At 58.9% G+C, this 22,568-nt stretch overlaps 2 protein-coding genes across 13 annotated transcripts in view; one reads left to right on the top strand and one right to left on the bottom strand.

The window, feature by feature from the left end:
* MBP (myelin basic protein) overlaps positions 1–10,608 on the top strand; it is a 100,802-nt gene extending 90,194 nt beyond the window's left edge. For 6 of the 9 annotated variants that reach the window (XM_082699348.1, XM_082699354.1, XM_082699352.1 and 3 more), the window contains 4 exons: positions 1,321–1,356; positions 1,675–1,707; positions 4,774–4,884; positions 9,048–10,608. In XM_082699348.1, coding sequence (XP_082555474.1) covers positions 1,321–1,356; positions 1,675–1,707; positions 4,774–4,884; positions 9,048–9,092 — 225 coding nt within the window. In that variant the 3' untranslated portion in view covers positions 9,093–10,608. The remainder of the gene's footprint in view (positions 1–1,320; positions 1,357–1,674; positions 1,708–4,773; positions 4,885–9,047) is intronic. The other 3 variants (XM_082699353.1, XM_082699355.1, XM_082699356.1) reach the window with 1 other exon arrangement.
* Positions 10,609–17,436: 6,828 nt separating this feature from the next.
* ZNF236 (zinc finger protein 236) overlaps positions 17,437–22,568 on the bottom strand; it is a 100,591-nt gene continuing 95,459 nt past the window's right edge. For 3 of the 4 annotated variants that reach the window (XM_082699357.1, XM_082699358.1, XM_082699359.1), the window contains 2 exons: positions 20,718–20,894; positions 17,437–19,917 (listed from right to left, as the gene is read on the bottom strand). In XM_082699357.1, coding sequence (XP_082555483.1) covers positions 19,793–19,917; positions 20,718–20,894 — 302 coding nt within the window. In that variant the 3' untranslated portion in view covers positions 17,437–19,792. The remainder of the gene's footprint in view (positions 19,918–20,717; positions 20,895–22,568) is intronic. The other variant, XR_014302866.1, reaches the window with a different exon arrangement.

A 22,568-nucleotide genomic window follows, 5' to 3' on the forward strand; every position in this document is an offset into this window, starting at 1 on the left:
ATGACCCTGAGCTCTAATCCATGGAATTAGAGTATATCCCCAAATGACTCTGAACTGTAATCTATGAGGGGCCCAAGTATATCCCCAGATTACCCTAAACTCTAATCCACAATAGACCTGAGTATATCCCAAATGACCCTGAGCTCTAATCCATGGGGGACTGAGTCTATCCCCAGATGACCCTGCTTCTAATATGAGAGGACCAGAGTCTATCCCCAGATGTCCCCGAGCTCTAATCCATGGGGGCCCGAGTCTCTTCCCACAAGGAACGTGAGTATATCCCCCATGATGCCTCCCTCCTCCTCAGGGTGAGGTTGGCCATGGGAGCTCAACCCTAGAAGCTGGTCACAAGGTCCGGACTTTACCTACCACTTACTGAATTCTGTGTTCTAGGGAAGAACTCACTCCTTTTGAGACTAAAGTACTATGAGACACGCACTTGAAAAACGCAGGCTTGGGAAAACTCTGGAGGGAAAAAGATTAGCAAGATGCAGAGGAGCGGTTGTCAGGGTTTGTGGACAGGGAGGGGACGGGGACAGATGGGGCAGAGGACCTACCGTGTGTGATACGGCGGTGGCAGACCCCTGACCTGACGCACGGGAGCAAACCCACCGAACGAACACCCTCACTGTGAGCTCTGACTCGCTTCATGGAAGTGCATCCGCCTCGGTTCCTGCTTGTAATGCACAAACCACACGCGTGCAAGGTGGTAACAGACAGGAGGACGGTGTGCAGGACAAGAGGGCAGCCGTGGCAATGCTCTAATTTCTGTGCATTCTTTCTAGAAACCTAAGAGTGCTCTCAAAAATAAAGACTGAAAAACAAAAACAAAACCACAAGCTTCCAATCCTAAATGTTTTGTGCCACAGACATTTTAAAAGGGTGTTTTGCATGTTGACAAGTGAGTGTTTGCCGAGTGAGCCCCAGGCCCAAGAACACTCCTGAGTATCGGCCACGCTCTTCCTCCAACCCCGAGAAAGGACCTTAGCAAAGGGAGGGTCACCGTGACCCCCCGGGGGCAGCAGGCGCGTGCAGGGACCTCGGTGGGATGGACTGGTGCTGCTCACGGAGCCTCCTGGCCTCCTCTGAACGCTTTCTGAGTGTTCTGCAAACGGCCTGGCCTTGGTGTCCCAGGCCCTACGGTCTCCGTGAAGGAGGAAAGCAGGGAGGCGGGCCGGGAGCGACTACTGCTCAGGCCCCAGGGCTCCGGGCCACCCCCACTGCCCCGGGGCTGGTTGAGAGCTGGCAGGTGAGGGCAGGAGGCTCCGTGCGGGAGGGAAGCGCCCGCCCCCGCTCACTGGCCTCTGTGTATCTTTGTAGGTGACACCACGCACACCTCCTCCGTCGCAAGGAAAGGTAAGACCTTGGAACATGGTTCTTATTTGTCACTCCGCCTGGAGACCTTCCCTGAAATCCCTAAATGTACCCCAAAGAGGGTGGGCCTCACGGCTGCCTGACCCGCCCGAGTAGCACAGGCAGCGGAAAACCGAGCGGAGAGCGGGGCCGGCTCCCAGTTCGCTGTGCCCTCCCCGCCCTGGCCTTGAATCCGCCCTGAGCCGCCCCCGCCCCGGGACCGGCGGGTGTCAGCACCATCCCGACCTGTGCTGCTTGTTTCTTAAAAGATTTTCTTTCTTCCTGCCTCAATGACAATATCACTGTCTCTCTCTCCCACAGGGGCGAGGACTGTCTCTCAGCAGATTTAGCTGGGTAGGTGACACGGCGTGTCCGCGCGGCTCCCTCTCCCTTCTGCTCCTCACAGCTGCCCGGCGTCTGCGTCCCGCCCCACGAGGCTCCCCTTCTTCCTCACCAGGCCCAGGGCCCATGCCATCGAGGGCCACCTTCTCCTCCCGAGGGGAACCCAGGGCCCCCGCCGCCGACCGTGCGGCAGGGCACAGGTCTCTGCTTCCGCGCCGGACCAGGCGGCTCCGTGCCTGAGAAAGTTCTCGACCTCCTTCCAGCACAGGCGGGGGGTACCGGTCCCCACGGGGCCGGCCAGGGAGGCCTGTGCCCGGCGGGCTCTCCAGACCCCCAGCCCGGCCCCCAGGCTGACCCTTGGCCTGTCACACGGTCTAATGAAGCCCCGAGACCAGGAGTAGCGATAACCACAGCCTACCTAGCTCTCAGCATCCAGGAATGTCGTCTGAGGAGCACCGGGAACCAAGTGCCCTCCACGATTTTAAAGGCCAGCCGGCTTACTTTCTAGACACCAGAGACACGTGGTGGTGTCTGAGCCAGCTGAAAACGCCTGTGGGCGTGTGCTGACCAGACCTATAGACGCTGGTTAGGAGTAAACGCTCTTCCTTGGCCCCGGCTGCCGTCTGCGGGGTAAAATGGGAGAATGACCATGACCTATAGGCCAGGACCTCATGCACGCTGGACGCCCAGCCCGAGTCCCGAGTGCAGGGCGGGCACATCCGTGGCTCGGTTCATGGGCATCACGCACGGATGAACGACGTTGGGAAGAGAGAGCAGGGAGGCGAGACCCGGGAGGGGGGAGGGGCGCAGGACCGGGAGGCCCGCCGGGCAGGGTGGGGGGTTCCGTAAGGCTCGTGCGTGGCCCCAGCGCGTTCTTACGTGGACTTTGCTGGAACGCTTTATGCACATGTATTTGGGCCTTTTCTGAATGATGTGAAAGACTCTGCCAAAAGCGGCGGAGCGTGTAGGCAGCAGGTGGGCTGGGCCTCGCCGTGATTGACGTCGGACTCTCTGTGCCCGCAGGAGACCGAGAGGAACTGGGGAAGGAGCTCTTGTTTTGGTGACCCCTTGGTCTGCCTCCTGACTTTCTAGGCCTGGACGCGTGGGCAGGATGTGGAGTCAGCCGTCCTGGAGAAAGCGCGGGGCAGGGAGGAAGCCCTTCCCCCACAGGGCGCGGAGCCCGCCTCACCCGGCAGCTCACCGGACAGACCTTTGCTCCCTCTGTGTCTCTGTGCGGGGCCTACTAATCTTCACTCCGTTTCTCTTTTTCCAAAGCAAATCCGGCTCATTCATTTGCTCGTGGGTCCGTTCTCTCGAGCTACAGGACGGCCTTCCTGCTTGGAGGGTGCGGAAGTCGCCCGTGCTTCTTCTAAACTGTCCAACATTTCTTGGTAAATTCCAGGTTCTCCAAGGATAGAAGCAACCAAGAAGTGGAAAGGACAAAAAGTCAAGCAGGTCATTTAATCTGGAAACCCACCCTTGAGTTTTGTTCTCTGAAGTTCCTAGTTGGAGAAAAGCAAGCGAGACAGGAGAATGTGACACCGGCGTGCGAGGCGTGGTGTCCTGCCGCGTCGTGTGTCTGCACGTGGCCCCTGCATGCTTGGCCGTGGCCTGTCCTTCTGTGGGACATCCCAGAGCGAGCGCGTCCACAGGAACCTCTGGACCCCAGGGCAGCCCGCCCTCCACCGGCCTCCACCACCTTTAGGATACGGGGGACCCGCACGGATCCCTGTTCCCTCCGGGCCGGACGCACCTGCGTGCGGCAGGGACCCTCGGCGAGGCAGAGGGGTCCGGGGCTCCGCCAAGTTTTATTCATTGACTAGATTGTCAGGCGCAGACCCGAGCGATCCCCCGTGTCCTGCCGGAGAACCTGAACTCCCAGAGCCTGTCTGTGAAGACAGCCACGGGGCAGGCAGCAGCCTCATCCGAAAGCCCCAGCCTGCTTGGCTCCCGCGTGACACGGCGCACGAGCCTGGGGATCCTCATTCTGCCCACACTGGCCTCCCTGTGTCAGCACTGCCCGAACCCCCCAACTCCTTCCTTGTGTCCGTGGGGGAGCGTCCCATTTGAAAGTAAAATAGCTCTGAAAGTAGACGAGTCTGGGATGCGGGTGTCCCGACACGTCAGCAATCACCGGCCCTGCTCTGTGCCACGCGGGGAATTTCTTCCTTCCCTGAGTGCGGGGGGGCTGCTGGCCCCGGTAGGCCGGGCGCGGCCTCTCCCGAAACAGCGGCGAGCGCGTGCCCGAGCTTACGGGCTCTGTCGGCAGGACGGCGCGTCCGTGACCTTGCGGGACCGGCCCAGTCACCCCAACCCCGTTTTATAAATGAGGAAACTGAGGCTCAGGGTGGCTTTGACAGTTGCCCGAGGTCGCATGGCGAGGGAGCGGAGAGCCAGGGCTCCGTCCAGGCTGCGGGGTGCCGGCGGCTGTGCCCTGGTGTACGGTGGCAGGGACACGGCTTGCTGGCCGGACCTGCCCCCTTCCCTCCTTCCCGACCAGCCCAGATCCCGGGCCCCCAGTGGGGCGCACACACCCGCTCTCAGGGCACCAAAGCCATGGCCGGGGGAGCGGGTGCCGGGTCATCGAGTCCAGACAATCCGAAGCTTCTCCTTCCGCTATAGAAAACTAAGGCCTCAAATTGTGCTAAGGCCAAGGCTCCAGACCCTGCAGGCCGCCGCGGGAGGGGCCCGACGTGAGGAGTCTACCTGGAGAAGCAGGCAGGGTCTCCCACAGCCCTGGCGCCTGGCCTCCCACAGCTTCAGTCCCAGGAAAGTGGCCCCTGGGGCCTAGGGCTGGCCGGGTGCGCCCTTCCTGCAAGCAGGGAGCAAAGTCTGTTCACCGGGGTTAGCTCAACCTTGCTGCTCTTGTCTTGAGAGCCACACGGTGGAGCGGGCCCCGGCTCCGATCTTTCTCTGAGAGAGTTTGGGCGCCCATCTCCCAACGCACAGCAGCCTGGGCTGGGCCAACACAGCAGCGCGGAGCTCGGCCCTGGGCCTCGGCTGAGCGGCGGCCATCCCCGCCCCGCAGCCCATCCCTGCCCCGCAAGGCCGCCCTGAGTGCTGTCTGGTCTCTTGCAGGGAGGTGAGGGGCAGAAGCCAGGATTTGGCTACGGACGCCGAGCCCCAGCTCACAAGGGGCTCAAGGGGGCCCATGACGCCCAGGGCACGCTCTCCAAAATCTTCAAGCTGGTAATGTAACCCTTCTGACTTCAGGGATGCTCTGTGGGTGGACAGGGGCGGGACCAGGGACGGGGCGGCGTAGTGGGGCAGGGGCGTGGTGGGGGCAGGGGCAGGGCCGGGGTGGGGGGCAGACTTCACACACTGTTCCTGTGCAGTTCACCTGCCAGGCTGGCCCAGGGAACCAGACATGTCTGCAGGGGTGGCCCAGGCTCCCTTGGGGACTTCGAGGATACGTGAGGGGTCCCAATCGAGGCTCTGCCGCGCCCTGCGGAAGCAGGGGTGGCTGTGGGCACTGACCGTGTCTGGAAGCCCTTGGTGCCGAGGCCTCAGATCTTGGACCCCCAAGAAAGGGAGCAGGAGCCAAGGGGCCGGGGGAGGTCAGTGATCAGGTGGCCAGAGGTCCCGGGAACCCATGGGGGCTGCCTGATATGGACACTGTGGTCGCCGGCCCCACGGCCGTGGTCAGGTGTGAGCTTGGTAGGCCCGGGCCCCTGAACGGGGCGTGAGAAGGCGCGTGCGGACAGCAGGTGGGGCGGGCCCTCTGGCTTCCGGCTGGCCGCCCGTCTCGGCGCTGGTCGAGCCCGAGGTTGGCTTCGCGGTGTGCGGAGGGGCCGCTGGCCTCCACTCATTCCCGGACACTCGCGGGCCAGGGAACCTCCAGAGACCCCAGGCTCCCCCCGAGCTCCGCATAGGGCCTGCAGGACGCCGTCCTCAGGGGCTGGAACTTCCTGGACCCTGGACGCCCGGCAGCCTCGGGCACGGGGCCGCCCACAAGCAGCCGCCGTCCCCGGGGGCAGAGGCCTCAGGTGGACATAGGCTGAGAGCCCAGGCTGGCGGTGCTCACGGTCGGGGGCCCGTGGCTGCCCCCGCGCCCTGTCCGTCTGAGGTCAGGCTCATTCCACGGAGGGGTGCTGGCCGTGCATCACCGCGTGCTCTTTGCGGGCGGTGTGTAGAGAGCATGTTCTCATGGTGGGGGACAGAACGCGGTTGGAATGAGTGCCCCTGGGGCAAGGCCGGTCCCCTGGATGGCTGCCCATGGCTCCAGGAGGGGCCAGATAAGGCCTTATGGGCCAGGGTCGAGGAGCCGGTCACACAGCTGGGGACAAGCCCACACTGGAGGAAGCAGAGGCCCCGGAGGAGACAGGTCAGACAGGGAAGGGGTCCCCCACACAGAAGGCCCTGGGACCCCCAGAAGGCTGCATCACTTGGGTCCCCTGACACCTGATGACACGGGTGTTCACGCTGAAAGGCCAGCTGTGAGCCGCTGGCAGAGACCAGCCTAGACGGGGCTGGGGTTTCTGAAGCCCCCATCTGGGGTCTTGGCAGTGGACCTGAGGTCCCTGCAAGAGCCCACACCTCGGGGCTCACAGCTGGAAGGGGACAGGGATGCCCCATGCCCCATGGGGACACATCGCACCTTCCGCGCAGTCCAGGACAGTCCCCAGGCTGACTTGAGGCTCGAGGGAGTGCTGTGCATCAGTGGACAGGGCGCCCACAGGCGGACGGCCACGGGCACCGCTGTCTGAGTCCACATTCCCACGTACTTCCTCGTTAGAGTAACAACCGAGCTGCTGTTTCCCCTTGCCGTGAATCCACACGAGGCTACAGGCTTCCGTGCCTCGTGGCCAGAGAGCCGGTTCCAAACAACAGCCACGGTTCCTTGCAAGGAACCTTCCTTCCTTCCTCCGACTTCAAGAAGCGTCACGGGGAAGGCAGACGCCAGCACATGCAGGGCGGGGTTCCTGTGTTAGGGCAGGAAAGACGTCCGTGAAGGCGTGAGGCCCAGGGAGCCCGCAGCCCCGTCAGGAGAAAGTGACTCGGGAGAGATTGCCTGTTTGTCCTTCCTGGGGGAGGGTTTGACACCGCCGCAGGCGGGGAAAGACGAGACACCCCAGTCGGAGGGGACGTTAGGCTGGGCACTGCCGCACACCCTGTCCGCCGGCTGTGTCCCCGCCCCGCAGACAGACACATCGTGGATTCGTACCGCCCCGTGAAAGCTTCGTCACCACTTGTGTTCAGGCCGGCGAGCACATCCTGGGGGAGCTGTGCGTTTCCATGGAAATTGCACGTCTGGGGGTTCTGGGTCACAGATGAGAACAGGAGCGTCTCCTCGGCTCCCCTGTCCTCAGACCACCCGCTGGGGTCACAGTAGACAACTTGATTTAACGCTAACAGGCTCTGCTGTGCGCAGCTTGGCGGTTTCGTGCTGGCGATCCGGCCGCCGGAAGGCGGGACCTGTGCCTCCCGCAGGCCCCCGGGCTCCCCCAGTTCAGGCTCAGCCTCAGGCAGCTACGCACGAGGTCCCTCAGCCCCGGTCACCCTTGACAGGAGGTCTCTAATCTGCACGAGGGCTCTTTCTAATCAGCCCCCTAACACATCACGGTCTTACCATTTACGGTGGAATAGTTGGGTCTGTGACCCCAGTGATCATGTGGTCATGTGGGCGGACCTCACCCGCCTGGGCAAGAAGCTTGCGGGTCGAGCGGACCAGCGTGTCCCTGTCCAGCACGTGCATCGTGGGTGACAGACACAAGCCTGCGAGGCCCATTCGTTTTCACTCGGTTCTGTGTTTTCCTACATGTCTGTCTGTACAAAGTAGTTTAGAAATTGTAAAGCTTCCGTGGGGTTCAAGGGAAGCTTCAGTTTATCAAATTCAGTGACTGTGGCTTTCATGAGAGTTTACTATACGAAATGTCCACGAACTGGCCAGCCGCGGTCGCAGGGCTGACTGAGCCCACGCACGTGGTACCGTCGATTGAAAACTCCCTCCAGAGGCGAGAAGGGCTCCAAGGCAGTGAGTGTGGACGGAGGTTCCCCAGTACAGATGGGGGTGCCGTTGCTGCGGATGGTCCGCCCCGTGGGCTGGGAACTGCTTGGGAACCTGCCTTTCTCTGAATCATTAGGGAACTGCATTGAAATATTACCAGTTTCTTCTTTACAAATGCACAGCTTTGAGTTTCCCACACGGGGCTGGGGAAGGCAGGGCCGGAACGCACGGCCTTCCCGCAGGTCCCCTTCCTTCCTGCCCCAGACACGGCCTCAGGCCGACCTCCTGCTCATGGTCCAGCCCGTCCACTCGGCTGAGCCCAGGGCCAACCCGCTGCTGGCATCGACCTGCTCGAATGTGCAGAGAACCCGGCAGGGAGGAGCGTGTGCGACCCGCCCGGCAGGGCTGCTGGGTGGGACCCTGACTCCGCCGCTGGCTGCGTGGCCCTGGGGGGTCATTCAACGGGGCTGTGCTCTGGCTCCTCGGGAGACTCCGCCTCCCGGGCTGGTGTCTTCTTCCACCACAGTGGGGACTGGCTAGGAGCAGGCACAGTCATAGAAATAACACTGGATGCCCACCGTTGTCCTGCGCTCAGACGGAGCCCCGGGGCGGTGAAATGCTGTCTCACGGGACAGTAGTGCACAGGCCGGCGGGTAACGGCCTCTGTTCTAGGAAGCAGGTCCGACCCTTTCAGAATGAGACTGCACTTGCCGGGGAGCCGCGCAGGTGAATTTTGGGGCTCAGAAAGCGGGGAGGCTCGTGCGGATGTGCACTGGGTTCCCCCGGAGGGCAGCACTGAGGGCCGGGTTGTGGAAGGCCAGCCAGGCCGACGGCCCTGCCGCTCCCGGGGGCTCGCCAGGTACTCCAGGGGCTGGAGTCCCGTAAATGTTCTCACCGAGGAAACTAAAACCCCACAAAGCAGCTGTTTAACAATGTAGAGGGCCTTTTGGAAACAGCCCTAGCCCAACAGATCCGAGCTGTGGTCTCCTCTGTGCACAGGGCACAGGAGGGGGCGTCACCGGCGCTAGGCTTCCGTCGCCGAGCTCGCTGCCCAGGGTGGCGGCCGTGCTGCGCCCCGGGTGGTGTCCGGGGCGCAGGCGGCATCTGGTGATGTGTGCTTTCACAGGCACCTTGCTCCGGGGGCCTCTCGGTCGGGGCCCCCCATACATGACGTGGGTGCCGGCTTTCTGGGTCCTGGGCAGGTGGCCCAGGAGCTTCTCGGAGGATCCCGGCATACCGGGCGAGCTCGCGCGAGCTCAGGGTGCTGGGACACGGGCAACCAGAGCCCCAGCCTCAGAGCCAGGCGAGATGGTCCTTAAGCGGGGGTCCCACTGCGGGATCCCACAGTGGGAGCGGAGGCCCTGGCTCCACACATGTTGTCTAATTGTGTGTTTCCTCTTCTCAGGGAGGAAGAGACAGTCGTTCCGGATCCCCCATGGCGAGACGCTGAAGCCCTCCCCTGGGGTCCCCGAATCCTGTCCTCAGCTTCTTAATACAACTGCCTTACGAATTTAATACCGTCCACATCCGTTCCCCACGTGTAGCCGACACCCCCTGCCTAACGCCCGTTGAGCTGCGCACACGGTGGGCCAGGCGCGCCGCGCCCTGCGGTTCTGGCCATCGGCCGAGCAGAGAGGAGACAGACAGACGGTCAGCGGTGACTTTGTGTCCGAAGAGAGTGCGTGCCCGGAGCCCCCTCCGCCGGGCGTGGCCCAGACGCTGGCGGCCCAGGGGCAGGGACACACCTCCGAGCTCACCCTCCTCCCTCGGACTGGCTTTGCTGATTCTGCTTCCCCAGGCTTCGCAGGTGCTGCCGTGCGACACCGCTGTGGACACAGGGACGCGTGCGGGGCGGTGAGGACTGCTGATCCGAGCTTCCTTTGTTTCCTTTGGTTTCTCTCCCCGACCCCGGCTCACCTCCTAACACACACTCACTCTCCCTCCAGGATGAGCAGTCGGACGGCACAGGGGGCTTTCAGTACGTGCAGCGTGGGCGGGCAGCTGGGAGAGTCCCATGGGGTGGGCGCGGAGGGCGCCTGCAGGCGGCGGCTGCCCACCACCCCCGGTTGGCGGGTCTCAGGCGCGGTTGCGAGGGGACAAGGAGGCGGAGCTGGGCTGGGCCTCGGCCCCAGCGGGAAACAGGATCTTCTTGGAAATTAGGTGATGGCACGGCAGGAGCCAGAGCGGCTTCTACGAACAGCCTGTTTCCCCCCCAGAGCCCAGCAGGAGGGTCCAGGGAGACGCCCGTCTCAGAGTGGGACTGGAGAAGTTTTCTGGTGGCCTGGCGGCGTCACCCTGGTCACGTGGGAGGTGACCGGCGGTGCTCCTCACGGCAGTGTGCATGGCAGATACTAACCTCGTGGACAGATGACCTCCGTCAGCCGGCATCCCGACTCGGACGCGCGTGGCCACGGGCTTCGGAGGGCCCGCGTCCCGAGTGGCGGGGCCGGACGTCGTGGGGGCCGGGCCTGGCTGGCCCTGCGAGCGGAGACGGGGCTCCTCTAAATCGTGTCTTTTCTAACTCGAGCTCACCTTTCCTGTGCCCCCTCGTAACACACTGACCCACCGTTTGATTTTAGCTGCGTCTTAGAGGCCTTCCAAGGAGCCACACCGGCGTCATCCGCCCTTAGAACGAAGATGAGGAGTAGTCAACGCACCAACGTAACCCTGTCCTAATTCCGATGCCCGGTGTGGGCGTAATGTAATGTCTATTAACCCATAGCCTCCATGATGAGAGGGTTACGGGGGAACAAGGAACAAAGTTTCAGAAACGAAACCTCCACACTTCCTGACACACACACACACACACGCACACACACACACGCTCTACGTCTTCGAGCCGGCAGTCGGCCGAGGGATCTTTGTGCGCGGCCGCCCCAGACAGCAAGCACGGGGATGGTGAGGGCCTCGTGGAGACGACACGCCGTCGGTCGATATCGAAATAAAATAATAAACTTTTAATGATACTTGTGTGGTGTCTTCTTTTATCTTTGTTCTGGTCTGCAGAATGCGGGCCCCAGCGACGCAAAGATGAGTGGTCGCATCTCAGGGGTGACCCGGGTGTGGGCTGTGCCGTCGGGGCGCGGGGCACGGGCTGGTGCCCGTGGCTTTCACATCAATAAGGGAGAGTGGACTAGAGGCCACAGTTAGGGCACGGATGCGCTATGTCACCAGGAAAAGAATTTTCATTTTGTTTTTACACGATTTTTTAAAATATATTTACACTTGATTGTCTTCACGAGAGGAAACACCTGTTCACATGCGCTAAAGAAACTCGGGGAAACTACTCTTTGCCACATAAAGCCATGGACAGCCATGAAGGATTTGGGAAAATTTTTTTTTTAAATTTCTTTTCAGCGTAACAGTATTCATTGTTTATGCACCACACCCAGTGCTCCATGCAATCCGTGACCTCTGTAATACCCACCACCTGGTTCCCCAACCTCCCACCCCCCGCCCCTTCAAACCCCTCAGGTTGTTTTTCAGAGTCCACAGTCTCTCATGGTTCACCTCCCCCATGTGTCATTGTTTTGGGTGACAACAATTTTGTTTCAAAAAAGATAAGCCAAAATCTTTGTTTGTCTTGCTTTTAACTCAAGTCCTGGTTCCCTTCTGTCTCGGCAGCAGCCGGGAGGGAACTTCTGGGCCCCCATGCTGGGACGGTGGCAGGAGGACCCGAGCCCACCCTCTGGAGCCCCCAGCCTGGGAAGCTGCCCTGCTCGCCAGCGCCAGCTCTTACCTCCTCTTTGCCCCCACGTTCCTGATCAAGGAATCAGGAAAATCATGCAGAGAGAGTCATCTTTGTAAAAGATTTTATTTATTTATCTACTTATCCGAGAGAGAGGGAGAGCACACGCAGGGGGAGCAGCAGACTCCCCACCAAGCAGGGAGCCCGACACGGGGCTCGGTCCCAGGACCCTCGGATCACAACCTGCGCTGGAGGCAGACGCTTCACCGTTGCAGCCACCCACGTGCCCCAAGAGTCACATTCGACCATAGTGTTTTTGGAGTTGGCCGGTCTCTTCTGATGGTGCATATACAGGACGCACGCTCAATGGTCAGTCAAGGGTCAGTCCTGCAGGGACACAGCAACTACCACAACGACACTCGGGGACAATATTTCAAAATAAAACAAGGCAGAACTGGAGCTGATCGGGACGTGCGCTCTCCCCGAGCGCTTTCCCACGAGGTGGGCACCAGGCTGAGCCCCACGAGGAGGGGCTTTGGGAGCCCCCGACACAAGCTGAGCCCAGAGGTGTCCTGGGGGCAGGGGAGCCACAGGAGGGACTCCCACGAGAACGGAGAGCTCCGCCACTCGGTGTAGATCGGGACCGGGGGTCGCCGCCATTGTCAGGCCGCCAGGCAGAAGGACCCTGCAGCTGGCGGTGTGGTGGGAGCCCCACCAACGCGGGGGGTACGCCACGGGCAGAGCAGGCAGCTCAGGGGACAGAACGTCTGCGGGGGCACGGACCCGGGCTGGATTAGTGGGACATGGCGGGGATGCCGCATGGGTCTTCGCTTCCAGATGCTGCTGTCCACAGAAGGGAACCGGGCTCCTTGGGAAAAGAGCTGGCCCGGGCGAAGAGGCAGGAAGAGTGCAGTCCACTGCACCAGCATGGGAACGCGCTCCAGAAGCCACAGGGCCATGGCCAAAGGGCTCAGGCCCTGACTCAGGGGCCTCTCCTGGTCAGATCTGGGGATACTGGGGCAGCAAGTGCGATCCTAACAGACGGCAGCCTGGGGAAGCCAGCAGGAATCCACGGGTCCGCACGACAGGAACACAGCGCAAGTGAAGCAGGGCGAGCGGGAAGCCCTTCCTCACCCGGACCACGGCGGGTGCGCCCCGAAGCCCTTCCTCACCCCGGAACCACGGCAGGTGCGCCCCGAAGCCCTTCCTCACCCGGACCACGGCGGGTGCGCCCCGAAGCCCTTCCTCACCCGGAACCACGGCGGGTGCGCCCCGAAGCCCTTCCTCACCCGGACCACGGCGGGTGCGCCCCGAAGCCCTTCCTCACCCCGGAACCACGGCGGGTGCGCCCCGAAGCCCTTCCTCACCCCGGAACCACGGCAGGTGCGCCCCGAAGCCCTTCCTCACCCGGACCACGGCGGGTGCGCCCCGAAGCCCTTCCTCACCCGGAACCACGGCGGGTGCGCCCCGAAGCCCTTCCTCACCCCGGAACCACGGCGGGTGCGCCCCGAAGCCCTTCCTCACCCCGGAACCACGGCAGGTGCGCCCCGCAGGGGCAAGCGGCCGGACAAGTGGCCACAGGCTTCCCAGCCTCCCACAAACGCCTACTGCCTCAAGGGGAAATGCCTGCACGGGGGAAGGCTGACATCTGCGCACCCACAAACCCTGGCGGGAGAACTGGGGATGGCCCGCTGGAGGACTGGCGGGTGGCTTTCAGGAGCGTCCCAGAACGGGTGCCACCGGCCTGAGAGCCAGTGCCGCCCCCACCCAGGACAGAGTCCGCCTGAACAAAGACATTACTGTCCACACTAGGGGCCACGCCTGAACGGGGTCTCTGGTGCAGAGTACAAAAGGTCTCTTGCGTACTCTTCCTGCGACCTTACGTACACTCACAGCTCCTTCAGGAATCAGGGTTACACGGAAAGGATGAGGGCTTGGGATTATCCAACGTGAGGAAGATAATTCGGGAAAGTGCGGAGTCGAGCGTCTTGGCGCCGATGGCCAGCTGCCGTCCCCCTCACCCAGAACGAGGACGGAACTGGCGGGCATCGGAGCCAGATGAGCTGCTTTGTGCTAATTATAGGGATTTCCTCCCACATAGCTCGGTTACCAGGGCTACCGACATGCCTGCACTGACGCCGAAGTCGTGCGGGAGGACCAGAGCCACAGCATCGTGGAGACAGCCACTTACCCGGGGAGAGCGCGAGGCGTGTGTGCGTGTGCATGTGTGTGCGTGTGCGTATGTGCATGAGCCTGTGTGTGTGTGTATGCATGTGCGCGCATGTGTGCGTGTCTGCGTGAGCGTGTGTGTGTGCGCGCAAGTAAGTGTGCATGTGTCTGCAGCGCGTGAGTGTGTACACGCATGCATGTGTGCGCACCTGTGTACATACGTGCATGTGTGTGCAGGAGCCCGTGTGCGTGTGTGCGTGCACGTGTGCGTGTCCGCAAGCACATGTGCACATGTGTGTATGTGTGTGCGTGTGTGCGTGCGAGTGCGTGGCTGCACACATTTCTCATTTCTCCCTTTTTCCTCAGGGACTAAACAGCGTTGAGTCCTTCAAGGTCTGCGCGACCGTCGAAGCTCGTCTGCGTGGGGACAGCACTATGGCCGTGTGCGGTCCGTTCGCCGCCGGCACCTGCCACGACAGTCCCCACCGGCACAGCAAGCCGAGCAACGGCAAGGCCTCCAGAGGGCACGGACGCCGTGTCGCCAGCAGCCGCGGAGCTCGAGCTTCACCCCGACCTGAGACCCTGGGAAGTCCAGATCCGGGGTGCTGGCATGGGGTCCTGGGTCAGAGACAACAGGGACGGGCAGTCCCGTGTGGGGATATTCCCACGCCCGAGTCCCACGGGCCACCCCGGGAGACCGATGCCCAAGGCCCGGGGCTGAGCGCAGGACAGGAGCTGGAGCACAGGGACCTGGAGGCTTTTACAAAAGGCCGTGAGCTGACCTTGCCCCAGAGGGAGATGCGTCGTGATTACACTGGCCCGGGGGACAGGCATCGCTCTGCTCCAGAGGGCGGAGCTCCGTCTCCCGAGGGCCCGTCCTGGTCTCCCGAGGGCCTGCCCTGGACGACGGCCTCTAGGAGATCCGGGATCGGAGGCAGACGGCGCTCCGCTCTAAGCCCTGCCGACCCGAGGCACACGGAGGGGCGCCTCCCAACCTCTCTGACGTTCCCGCGCGTGACTGAGATGACGAGTGTTAGGACGGGAATTAGTCGACTCACTTTACAGACAAGGGGACAGGCCCCGAGAAGTTAACTGAGTGGCCCCCGACAGCCAGCCATCAGCGCCAGCGCAGTTCTGAGCCGAGGCCCCGAGTCAGCCTATCCCCCGTGCTTCGCAAACTCACGCCTTCACGCTTATTTGCAAACGCGCTCACATCACCAGAGTCAGGCATGCCGGAAGGTCTCATCTGGAGAAGCTCTGTAAAGGGTCGCGGCAATCTGCTTTAAGGAAAAAATGTTTTCGTAAACTGATCATTCTGTCTGAAAAACCCACCCATCCACCAATTTTAAAACTTTCTTAGAGCAATATTCCTCCTACAAACAAGCAACAGACACAGCGAACAATTTCTCACCATTCCCTCTGAGCAAAGTGCAAGGGAAAGAAAAAAAAAAAACAAATCATTTTAGGTAGTTCAATCCAAAAATGTATGCAGTCCCTGCTTTTGTGCTAGGAATAAAGTAGACAAAGGACAAGATACCCTCCATGTGTTAATTCAACAGGACGCGGCTCCATAAATTTCAAACTTCTAAAATTTCGGAAATACGTCTGTAAGGAGGATTAGATGCTATAATGTGACCCAACTCCACTGGCATTTCTGGGGAAGTCCAAGATCCCACATCCCATGAGCGGACACACTGACACTGGGATCGACTTTCACAGCAAGTCACTCTCAAATACCTTGTAGGTGACAGAATGGACCATTGTCCCCACGTACAGAAAATAAGACACGTGCTCTCCAAACCCGATGGACCCCAATTTATTGCGAATTCAGCATCATTGTGTTGGGTTAACCCTTGCTGAAAATGTTACCTACAGAAAACAGTTCTAACTCACCCCAAACCCAAGGAAGTAAACATATAGGAGTTTTAAAATAATACAAAAACTATTTTTATTATTCTTAAAGCCAGCACACGGGCTTTGGGCATAACTATCCATTTCTAACCCAAAATTGGATTAAAGAAAGAGAATCCAATGTATAAGTAGACCATGAAACAATTTCAAGGATAAAAAAGCAATTCTTTTAAATAGAATAAAAAGCTGATTTTCAAAGTTCTCTTTCGTGGTGAATCAGAAGGAATCAGTACATCACCGTAGAACCTGTGAGATTACAAACCCGGATTTAATACCGAAGTGTTCACTCTGAAAAGATTAAATAGCAAAATCTTTCATGGTTACGGCTTACTGCTCCCGCCACGTCTTGACCTTTAATGCTTTAAACACTTTCCTCGTTATCTGTATGAGGAACCACTGAGCGCCTGTCCGTGCAGGGCAGACGGCCAAGGCGGGCAACACGTGCTCCTCTGTGCGTGCGTGTGCCCGAGGGAGGGCCTGCTCACACCGGGTCCACGGTGACAGCGCAGGACGCTAGGCTTACGAACCTTCCCGACGCAAAGAAGACAGACATGGGACTTCGAATCTCAACAAAAATCCTTCCTGCCCCCACCTTTTAATCAGTAAAGATGCAACTAGGTTTTTAAATGCTGATTTCCTTAGAATAAGGTAAAGAGGTCCAGTCCCCAAATGCAAATGTAGCACTTCTGAAATTCTAGTCTAAAAAACCAAAGCACTGACTAAGAATAGAGACGAAGTGGCAAAAAGAGAATGAGTCCAGAGGAGTGCACGGTGCCACTTCCGCACTGGCATCTCCGCCTCACGTCACACGGCAGACCGGAGAAAAAGAACAGATTAGCAATGATTGACCCTTGGGTTCATTTTTTTGGTGGGGGGGGGCACAACATTGACTCTGAAATAAACTTCTGGGGAAAAAAACGGGCAGAATGCAAGCAGATGAGGTCTCTAAAAATAATACCCAGAAAGCGGTCCTATATGTTTTACATATTTTCTTAAAAAGTTGTTCCTGACATAAATCTGCGTGATCACTTGTTAAAAACGTGAATCTTGGTGAGTTACACGTATTTCTCGGCAGAGAGGAAAGCCCGTGGGAAGAACTTGTAAAACCTCTCGCACCTGTACCGGCGCGTGCGGCTCCAGCACGCAGATGTTCCACGAGCCCTTCCAAGAGGCCAGAGAACAGAGGCCTGTCCGCGAGGCCCGGACTCACGTTTGTTTACGAGCGACAGCGGGCGGGGGAGTGCGGAGTGGGGGTCGGGATGCCCAGGGCAGTGCTGCGCTCGGACGAAAGATGAACCCGATGGGACGGAGGGAATTGCTCACGGGGACAGAGGCTCACGGCCCATAGGCTCTACCTCGTCAGAGGGTAACGAGCGGCCTGATGGGCCCACGCAGCTCGGCCCGGCGGGCAGGTGCCTCCGCTCCTCGAGTGGTCTGCCCTTTCAGCCCCGGCCACGCACCGAAGGGTCAGCGGAGCCACGGGAGAGCTCAGGGTTGGGGCATCTCACGCTACACGGTTGAAGAGGCTGCTTGTGTGCAGCGACCGCCGCTGCGGGAAAACAGGACCACTTCTGTGTCCTCCAGTGGACTGGACCCGCACGTCCCAGTCACCCCCCACCGCTACGTCCCGAGAACTCTACCCGGGTTTTAAGCTGAGCGTGTGGGCAAAGCCAACTCTCCCCCTGCGCCCCCGGGAATGCTTCACGGGCAGCTGACCACAAGCTTGAAGACAGTCGTGAACCTGGGAGAGGCCTCGCTCGCCAGGGCCAGTCGCGCAGGTGACCGAGAAAAGGAAGGACGCTGGCAGCCCCCAAGGACGGCCTGCCTGCCGCTGACCCGTATCCTGACTTTGTAACTCTGAAGCTCTTCAGGTAGACCTTGCAAGTTTTCATTGTCTAGACTTCACGGAGGCAAGGGAAATACCACTGAAATTCTGCTCTGTTAAAACATTATCTGAACTTGAAATTAATCCATGTGCCAAGCTATTATATAGTAAATATTTTAAAAGAAAAATAATTAATCACACTTCCTAACTTCATTTTTTATTTATTGTTATTCCAAAGCAGATATGCTATGATGAGATATTTCTAAAAATACAGTTATCTATTCTCAAAACCCTGGTTATGCAGGAGGCTAGAAATCTCGTCAGAAGACATTTATCAACCAGTAAAATACAAAGATCAACCTGTACTCCACCAAAGGTTCAAGTGAAATTATGTCTTTACAAAACCTTGTATTTCAAGGAATGTTTTGCAAAGAAGCAGCTTTTTTAATTAGGAAGTAAATAAAAATAATATATTAATGTCTTGTGTTTGCCTGCTAATAGTTAATAATTGAGAAAACTCACAGAATGATATCATTGATAGATCTTTTTTTTTCTTTGACGAAAATAAAAGTAGGTTTAGATTCACCTGGTAAGGCCTTACTTAAACAGGCAGCTGGCCAGTACAGTTCGCTGAACTATGCTTTCTGTACAATTAGGAATTAAATAAACCCCTTTTAGAGACTTGTCCTGAGAGATGACATTTAATGCTACAACCAAAATAAATAACCTAGCAAGAACAAAATTTTTTAAATTGCAATAATTTCAACTTTGGAGATATCTGTTCACCAAAATTAATCAACATTTCTAAAATATTTTAATACAAAATTATAAAAGAAAAGTGCATTAAAAGCAGAATCTTTAAAACTCTGGCACAATTACAATTATTCAGAATATACGGACTACAGCCAGCTACACACTGACATTCAAGGAAAACCTCAGGATATATAGTAAGTCCAGTATCACAAGAATAAGTCAAATAAGGCTTTTTTTTTCCTTAAAAAAATATACAATACACAAAGCAGTTTGAAAAAAAAAAGTAATATTATTTAACAGTTTTCTGACTTAAATATTTTCACATAACAAAAGTTTTTATATCATCATCAATATGACTTATGTACATATGCCAAAAAGTGAACAACAACAAAAAAAATCAAAAGATGCCCTTTGAAAAATAACAGTGAAAATGTCTCTTTCTTCAGGAATCTGAAATGAGCTCCTCTCTTAATATACAGAGTCCATACAATATTTATAATAAAACTGCTCTCTTCTGAAACCAGGGAGGCCGTGACACAAAATAAAGGCAATTATTTTTCAAGAGAAAAACAAAAGCAAAACAAGCCCACCTTCATGTTACCGTGAACAAGGTACCATTTATGACTTGAGGAGCACGGCCCTGGCCTGACGTGCCCGCGGAGTCGGAACTCTGATGCGCGCTCTCTGCCGCCGGGACGAGCGCCGCTATTTACAAAATATACTGTTCAGCCACACAGAGGCCCATATATCTGTCTATGTACATGTGTATTTATATATAGAACATATAAATAATGCTGAAGGAGAAACTCACGTGAAGTAAAGAACCTTCCGTCTTTGGAATGCTGGAGGAGCAACGCACACTCTGCCCCGGCTCGGGCCGGGACTTGGTCTGGGGCGTGTTCGATGTGGCACCATTGATGACAGTGAGAGTTCCCTGAATTAGACGACACACCTGCCCCCGCGTGAGGAGGGGGGCACGGCGGCTCGGACCCACCGACACGCCGCTCCGCGCCGCGGGGCACGGGACCACGCTCCCTCCACTCCGAGGACACGGGTCTGCCCTCGCCTGCGTGCGACCTATGGCTTGTGCTTTCTGCAGTCACCGAACCCGCGGCCCTGACGGTGGACTCGGCAGCACGTGCGGCCCCGCCCCATCCCGCGAGGACACGTTCATCTCCGTTCGTGCCCCCTCCACCGTCTGGGCCCCGACGCTGCATCCTTGTAGCTGATAGTCCGAGAATCGTAACGCGGAGAGAATGGGCCAGCCACCTCTCCGTATTCTAGAAACTCACGGTAGACTAAAAAGAGTCCATTTCTACTTTCAAAATACACAGAGAAAGAAAATGGAAAACACTTCCCTGCGTGTTCTAACATTTCTCTGAACCTCATGCCCCGATTTTACGTTTGTTTTATAAGCTACGCTTCTTACAACAGAAAGCACGAAGGAAAATCGACCTTACGTGCTCCATGTTAACGTTTGTCTTCGCTAACACAAAGAGGCCACGGCACGGGACAGCGAGACCCAGTTCGCTCTTTGTAACTGGAGGCACTGGCCGCGGCGCGAAGGTAGAACTGCCTAGGGTCGTACCTGAGTTCAGTGATTTGGACACAAACTACAACAACGTGCTGACACTGCTCTCAGTTGTTCCTATCAGTCTCTGAAGACAATGATTCTTGAGATAATTTTATAGCTAAAAAACTAGCATGGCAACATTTCTTAACACCCGAAGCTTCCAAGAAGAAATTCCAAGTGCTTCGCAACATTCGACTTCAGAAACGACCGTGGCGGCAGGGGCGGGCCGGGTCAGAACACGTTGGCCAGGGCCTGCCACTCGCTCGCGGACTCCTGGACCACCTCCTCCAGGTGGAGGGTCCGGCCCAGCTCCTCGGCACCGTGCTCCTGCTGGATGGCGGGCTCCTGCAGGTTTCCTGCGGACAGACGGACAGACGGTAGGCAGAGTGTCAGACGCACAGCAGCGCAAGGGGACTCACGACAGAATAAAGACAACTTAGACCGAGACGAGATTTCTAAACTGATTTGCGATCCACCCCACAGGAGGACGAACCCGAGCTGCAGGGGCAACTCGCGTTCCTGACGTGCAGAAACAGCCCTTGCTGGGCAGCTCACGCAGTCACGGCTACGTCACCACGCGGCCAGTGCTGAGTGGTCCGTGCCAAGCGGTGAGTCATGAATGGCAGCGGCACAACAGGCACAAGCTCCAAACAGGAAGAAAAGCAAGATGTGCTGGGAGGCAGACGTGAGAGCAGAGTCCGCGGGGCACACAGCGTCCGAGCCCTCCCCCGCCGCCCCGTCTCACTCACGGATCCCACTGTCCTGAACACCGTGCCAACTCCCGACAGAGAACCAGCCCGGGCCCACCACGCCGCAGCCCGCACACCCCAGCCCTGCACCGCAGCCCATCCATGCGGGACCCAGAGGAATGGCAACCTGATGCACCCCCTCGGGTGACACCGGCATTTGACTGGGCGCCCAGTGGACACACTTGCCCCGCACACCCGCTCCAAGGGTCTGCGTGCACCCGGACCCCCACCGTCTGCACCCAGAACCTCTACTAACTGCACCCGGACCCCACCCCCGCCAAGCGTGCCCAGACCCCCCGCCGCGTGCACCCTGACCCCCTTCCCCCGCACTGTGTGCACCCTGACCGCCGCCCACCCTGCAGGCTCAGAGCCCCAGGGGGCACCCGGGGGCCCGGCCGCCGCCTCACCCGCATAGCCGTGCGCCCGCTTCATGTGCAGCTTCATGTTGCTCTTCTGCGTGAAGCCCATGGCGCAGTAGTGGCACCGGTAGGGCCTCTCGCCCGTGTGCTTCTTCATGTGCACCTGCAGCGCGCTCTTCTGGTTGAAGGCCTTCTCGCACAGGCTGCAGCGGAACGGCCGCTCTCCTGGGGAAACACGGGCCGTCGGCGTCTCCCGCGGGCACGGCACGCGGCGGGACGCTCTGAGAGGGACGCGGGTCCCCAGCCCTCCCTCCCTCGGACAAGCGCACGGCTTCCAGCAACTCTGCCCCCCGGCGAGGCGCGGGACGAAACGTCGTCAGAAGCTCCCCGACTCCAGGGCATCCGGACATAGAGCAGAGCACAAACGGTTTAAACAAAGTGTTCCGAACAGCGGGGGCGGCGAGCAGCAGCACAGGACCTACAGGACACTGCCACGTCCACGTCCCGTGACGTGTGACTGATCCAGCGTTCCTTGAACGTCACTCTAAGTGCTGCGACGTTAATACAGAAACAGAAGGTGGAAGAGACACCGGCACCGCGACTCCGGGAAAAAGCCCGGCCCCCGTGCCGCACTGCTCCACACGCTGCCGCCCACTCCAGGGCCCCAGTCCCACCCTCGCGGTCCCTGCCTCCGCCCACACACTCATCGGATGCCAGCCCCCAGGGCCACAAGCCCTTCCCCTAGGCCTAGAAGGCTCTATCCCATCGGCACGGCTACCTTGCGGCCAGGTGTCTGTCCCCTTTCCCTGCATGGCCTCCCTGGACCCCGTGTTGGCATGAAGGCCCATGTGGTTGCTCCAGTCCCCGGGTGTCACCTTCTGTTACTCCAAGCCTGTCCCTCTCCCCCAGTGGCCAAGACACAGGAGGGCTTTCCACCCCGCTCCCCCTGCCAGCCAGAGACCTAAAGTGGCTCGAAGCCTTCTGGCCCTACTCCCCAGGACTGGGCATGGGAGGGGTCACATGCCCAAAGGATGAGGAGGTCACGGAGGTGGCTATGCCTCGAGTCAGGTGACCTGGGCTGAGTCACAGGGAGAGTGCCGTGGTGGGGGCCAGGCCCGCGCCCTCAAAGCAGAGGGTTCTGCAGCCAGAGGCAGAAGGCAGCTGCAGGGACCCGAGGCCGCCCAGGGCTGTGGCTGGCGTGAAGGTGGCAGGCATACTGGGGGGTATGGGAGCACCCGGCCCCAGAAGCAGGCCCCACAGCAACACAGCATCAGCAGGTTTCTCCAAACCTTTGGAAGTACCTAGCTCGTGCTAGCAGGCCAACGGCGGTCCCTATCCCCTAAGACCGTCCTTTGGAGTAGACACATGAGAAGAGCAGCGGCGTCGTCTTTCACTCAATATTGGTTTTGCTGAACACCTGGTCGGTGCCGGTCTGTGCGGACCAGCAGGGTCACTGGGAACACCGGGGAAGGACGCTGATGAGAGCACCTGCCGGATATCCAAGGAGGCGTGGGGGCCAGACAGGGACAGGAAGGGGCCCAGAGGCCTCCTGGGGAGGGGCGTCCAAGCTGACACCTGCAGGCCGATCAGAGATGACCCAGCCAAGGGAGTCAGGGGCTGGGCAGAGGGACAGCAGAGAGGACACTCAGGGAGCAGAGTCGGGACTCCAGACGGCAAGGTGACTGTGGGACCCCGAGGCTTCCCGCAGCCGGGTGCCGCAGTCAGGGGTGCAGCAGCCGGCGGGACGGCTCCAGGACACCGGGATCCCACCTGCGGGAGCTCAGAGCGGGGCGAGAGGCGTCTGTCTGCCAGACACCCAAGGTTTCTGCCTGGCTCTGTGCAAACACAGGGCTGCCCACCAGAGCAGGACGCAGGTCCTGCCGTCAGTCCCGAGAGGAC

This window comes from Mustela nivalis (assembly GCF_964662115.1).
Source record: "Mustela nivalis genome assembly, chromosome: 14".
In the NCBI taxonomy this organism is placed as follows: domain Eukaryota; kingdom Metazoa; phylum Chordata; class Mammalia; order Carnivora; family Mustelidae; genus Mustela; species Mustela nivalis.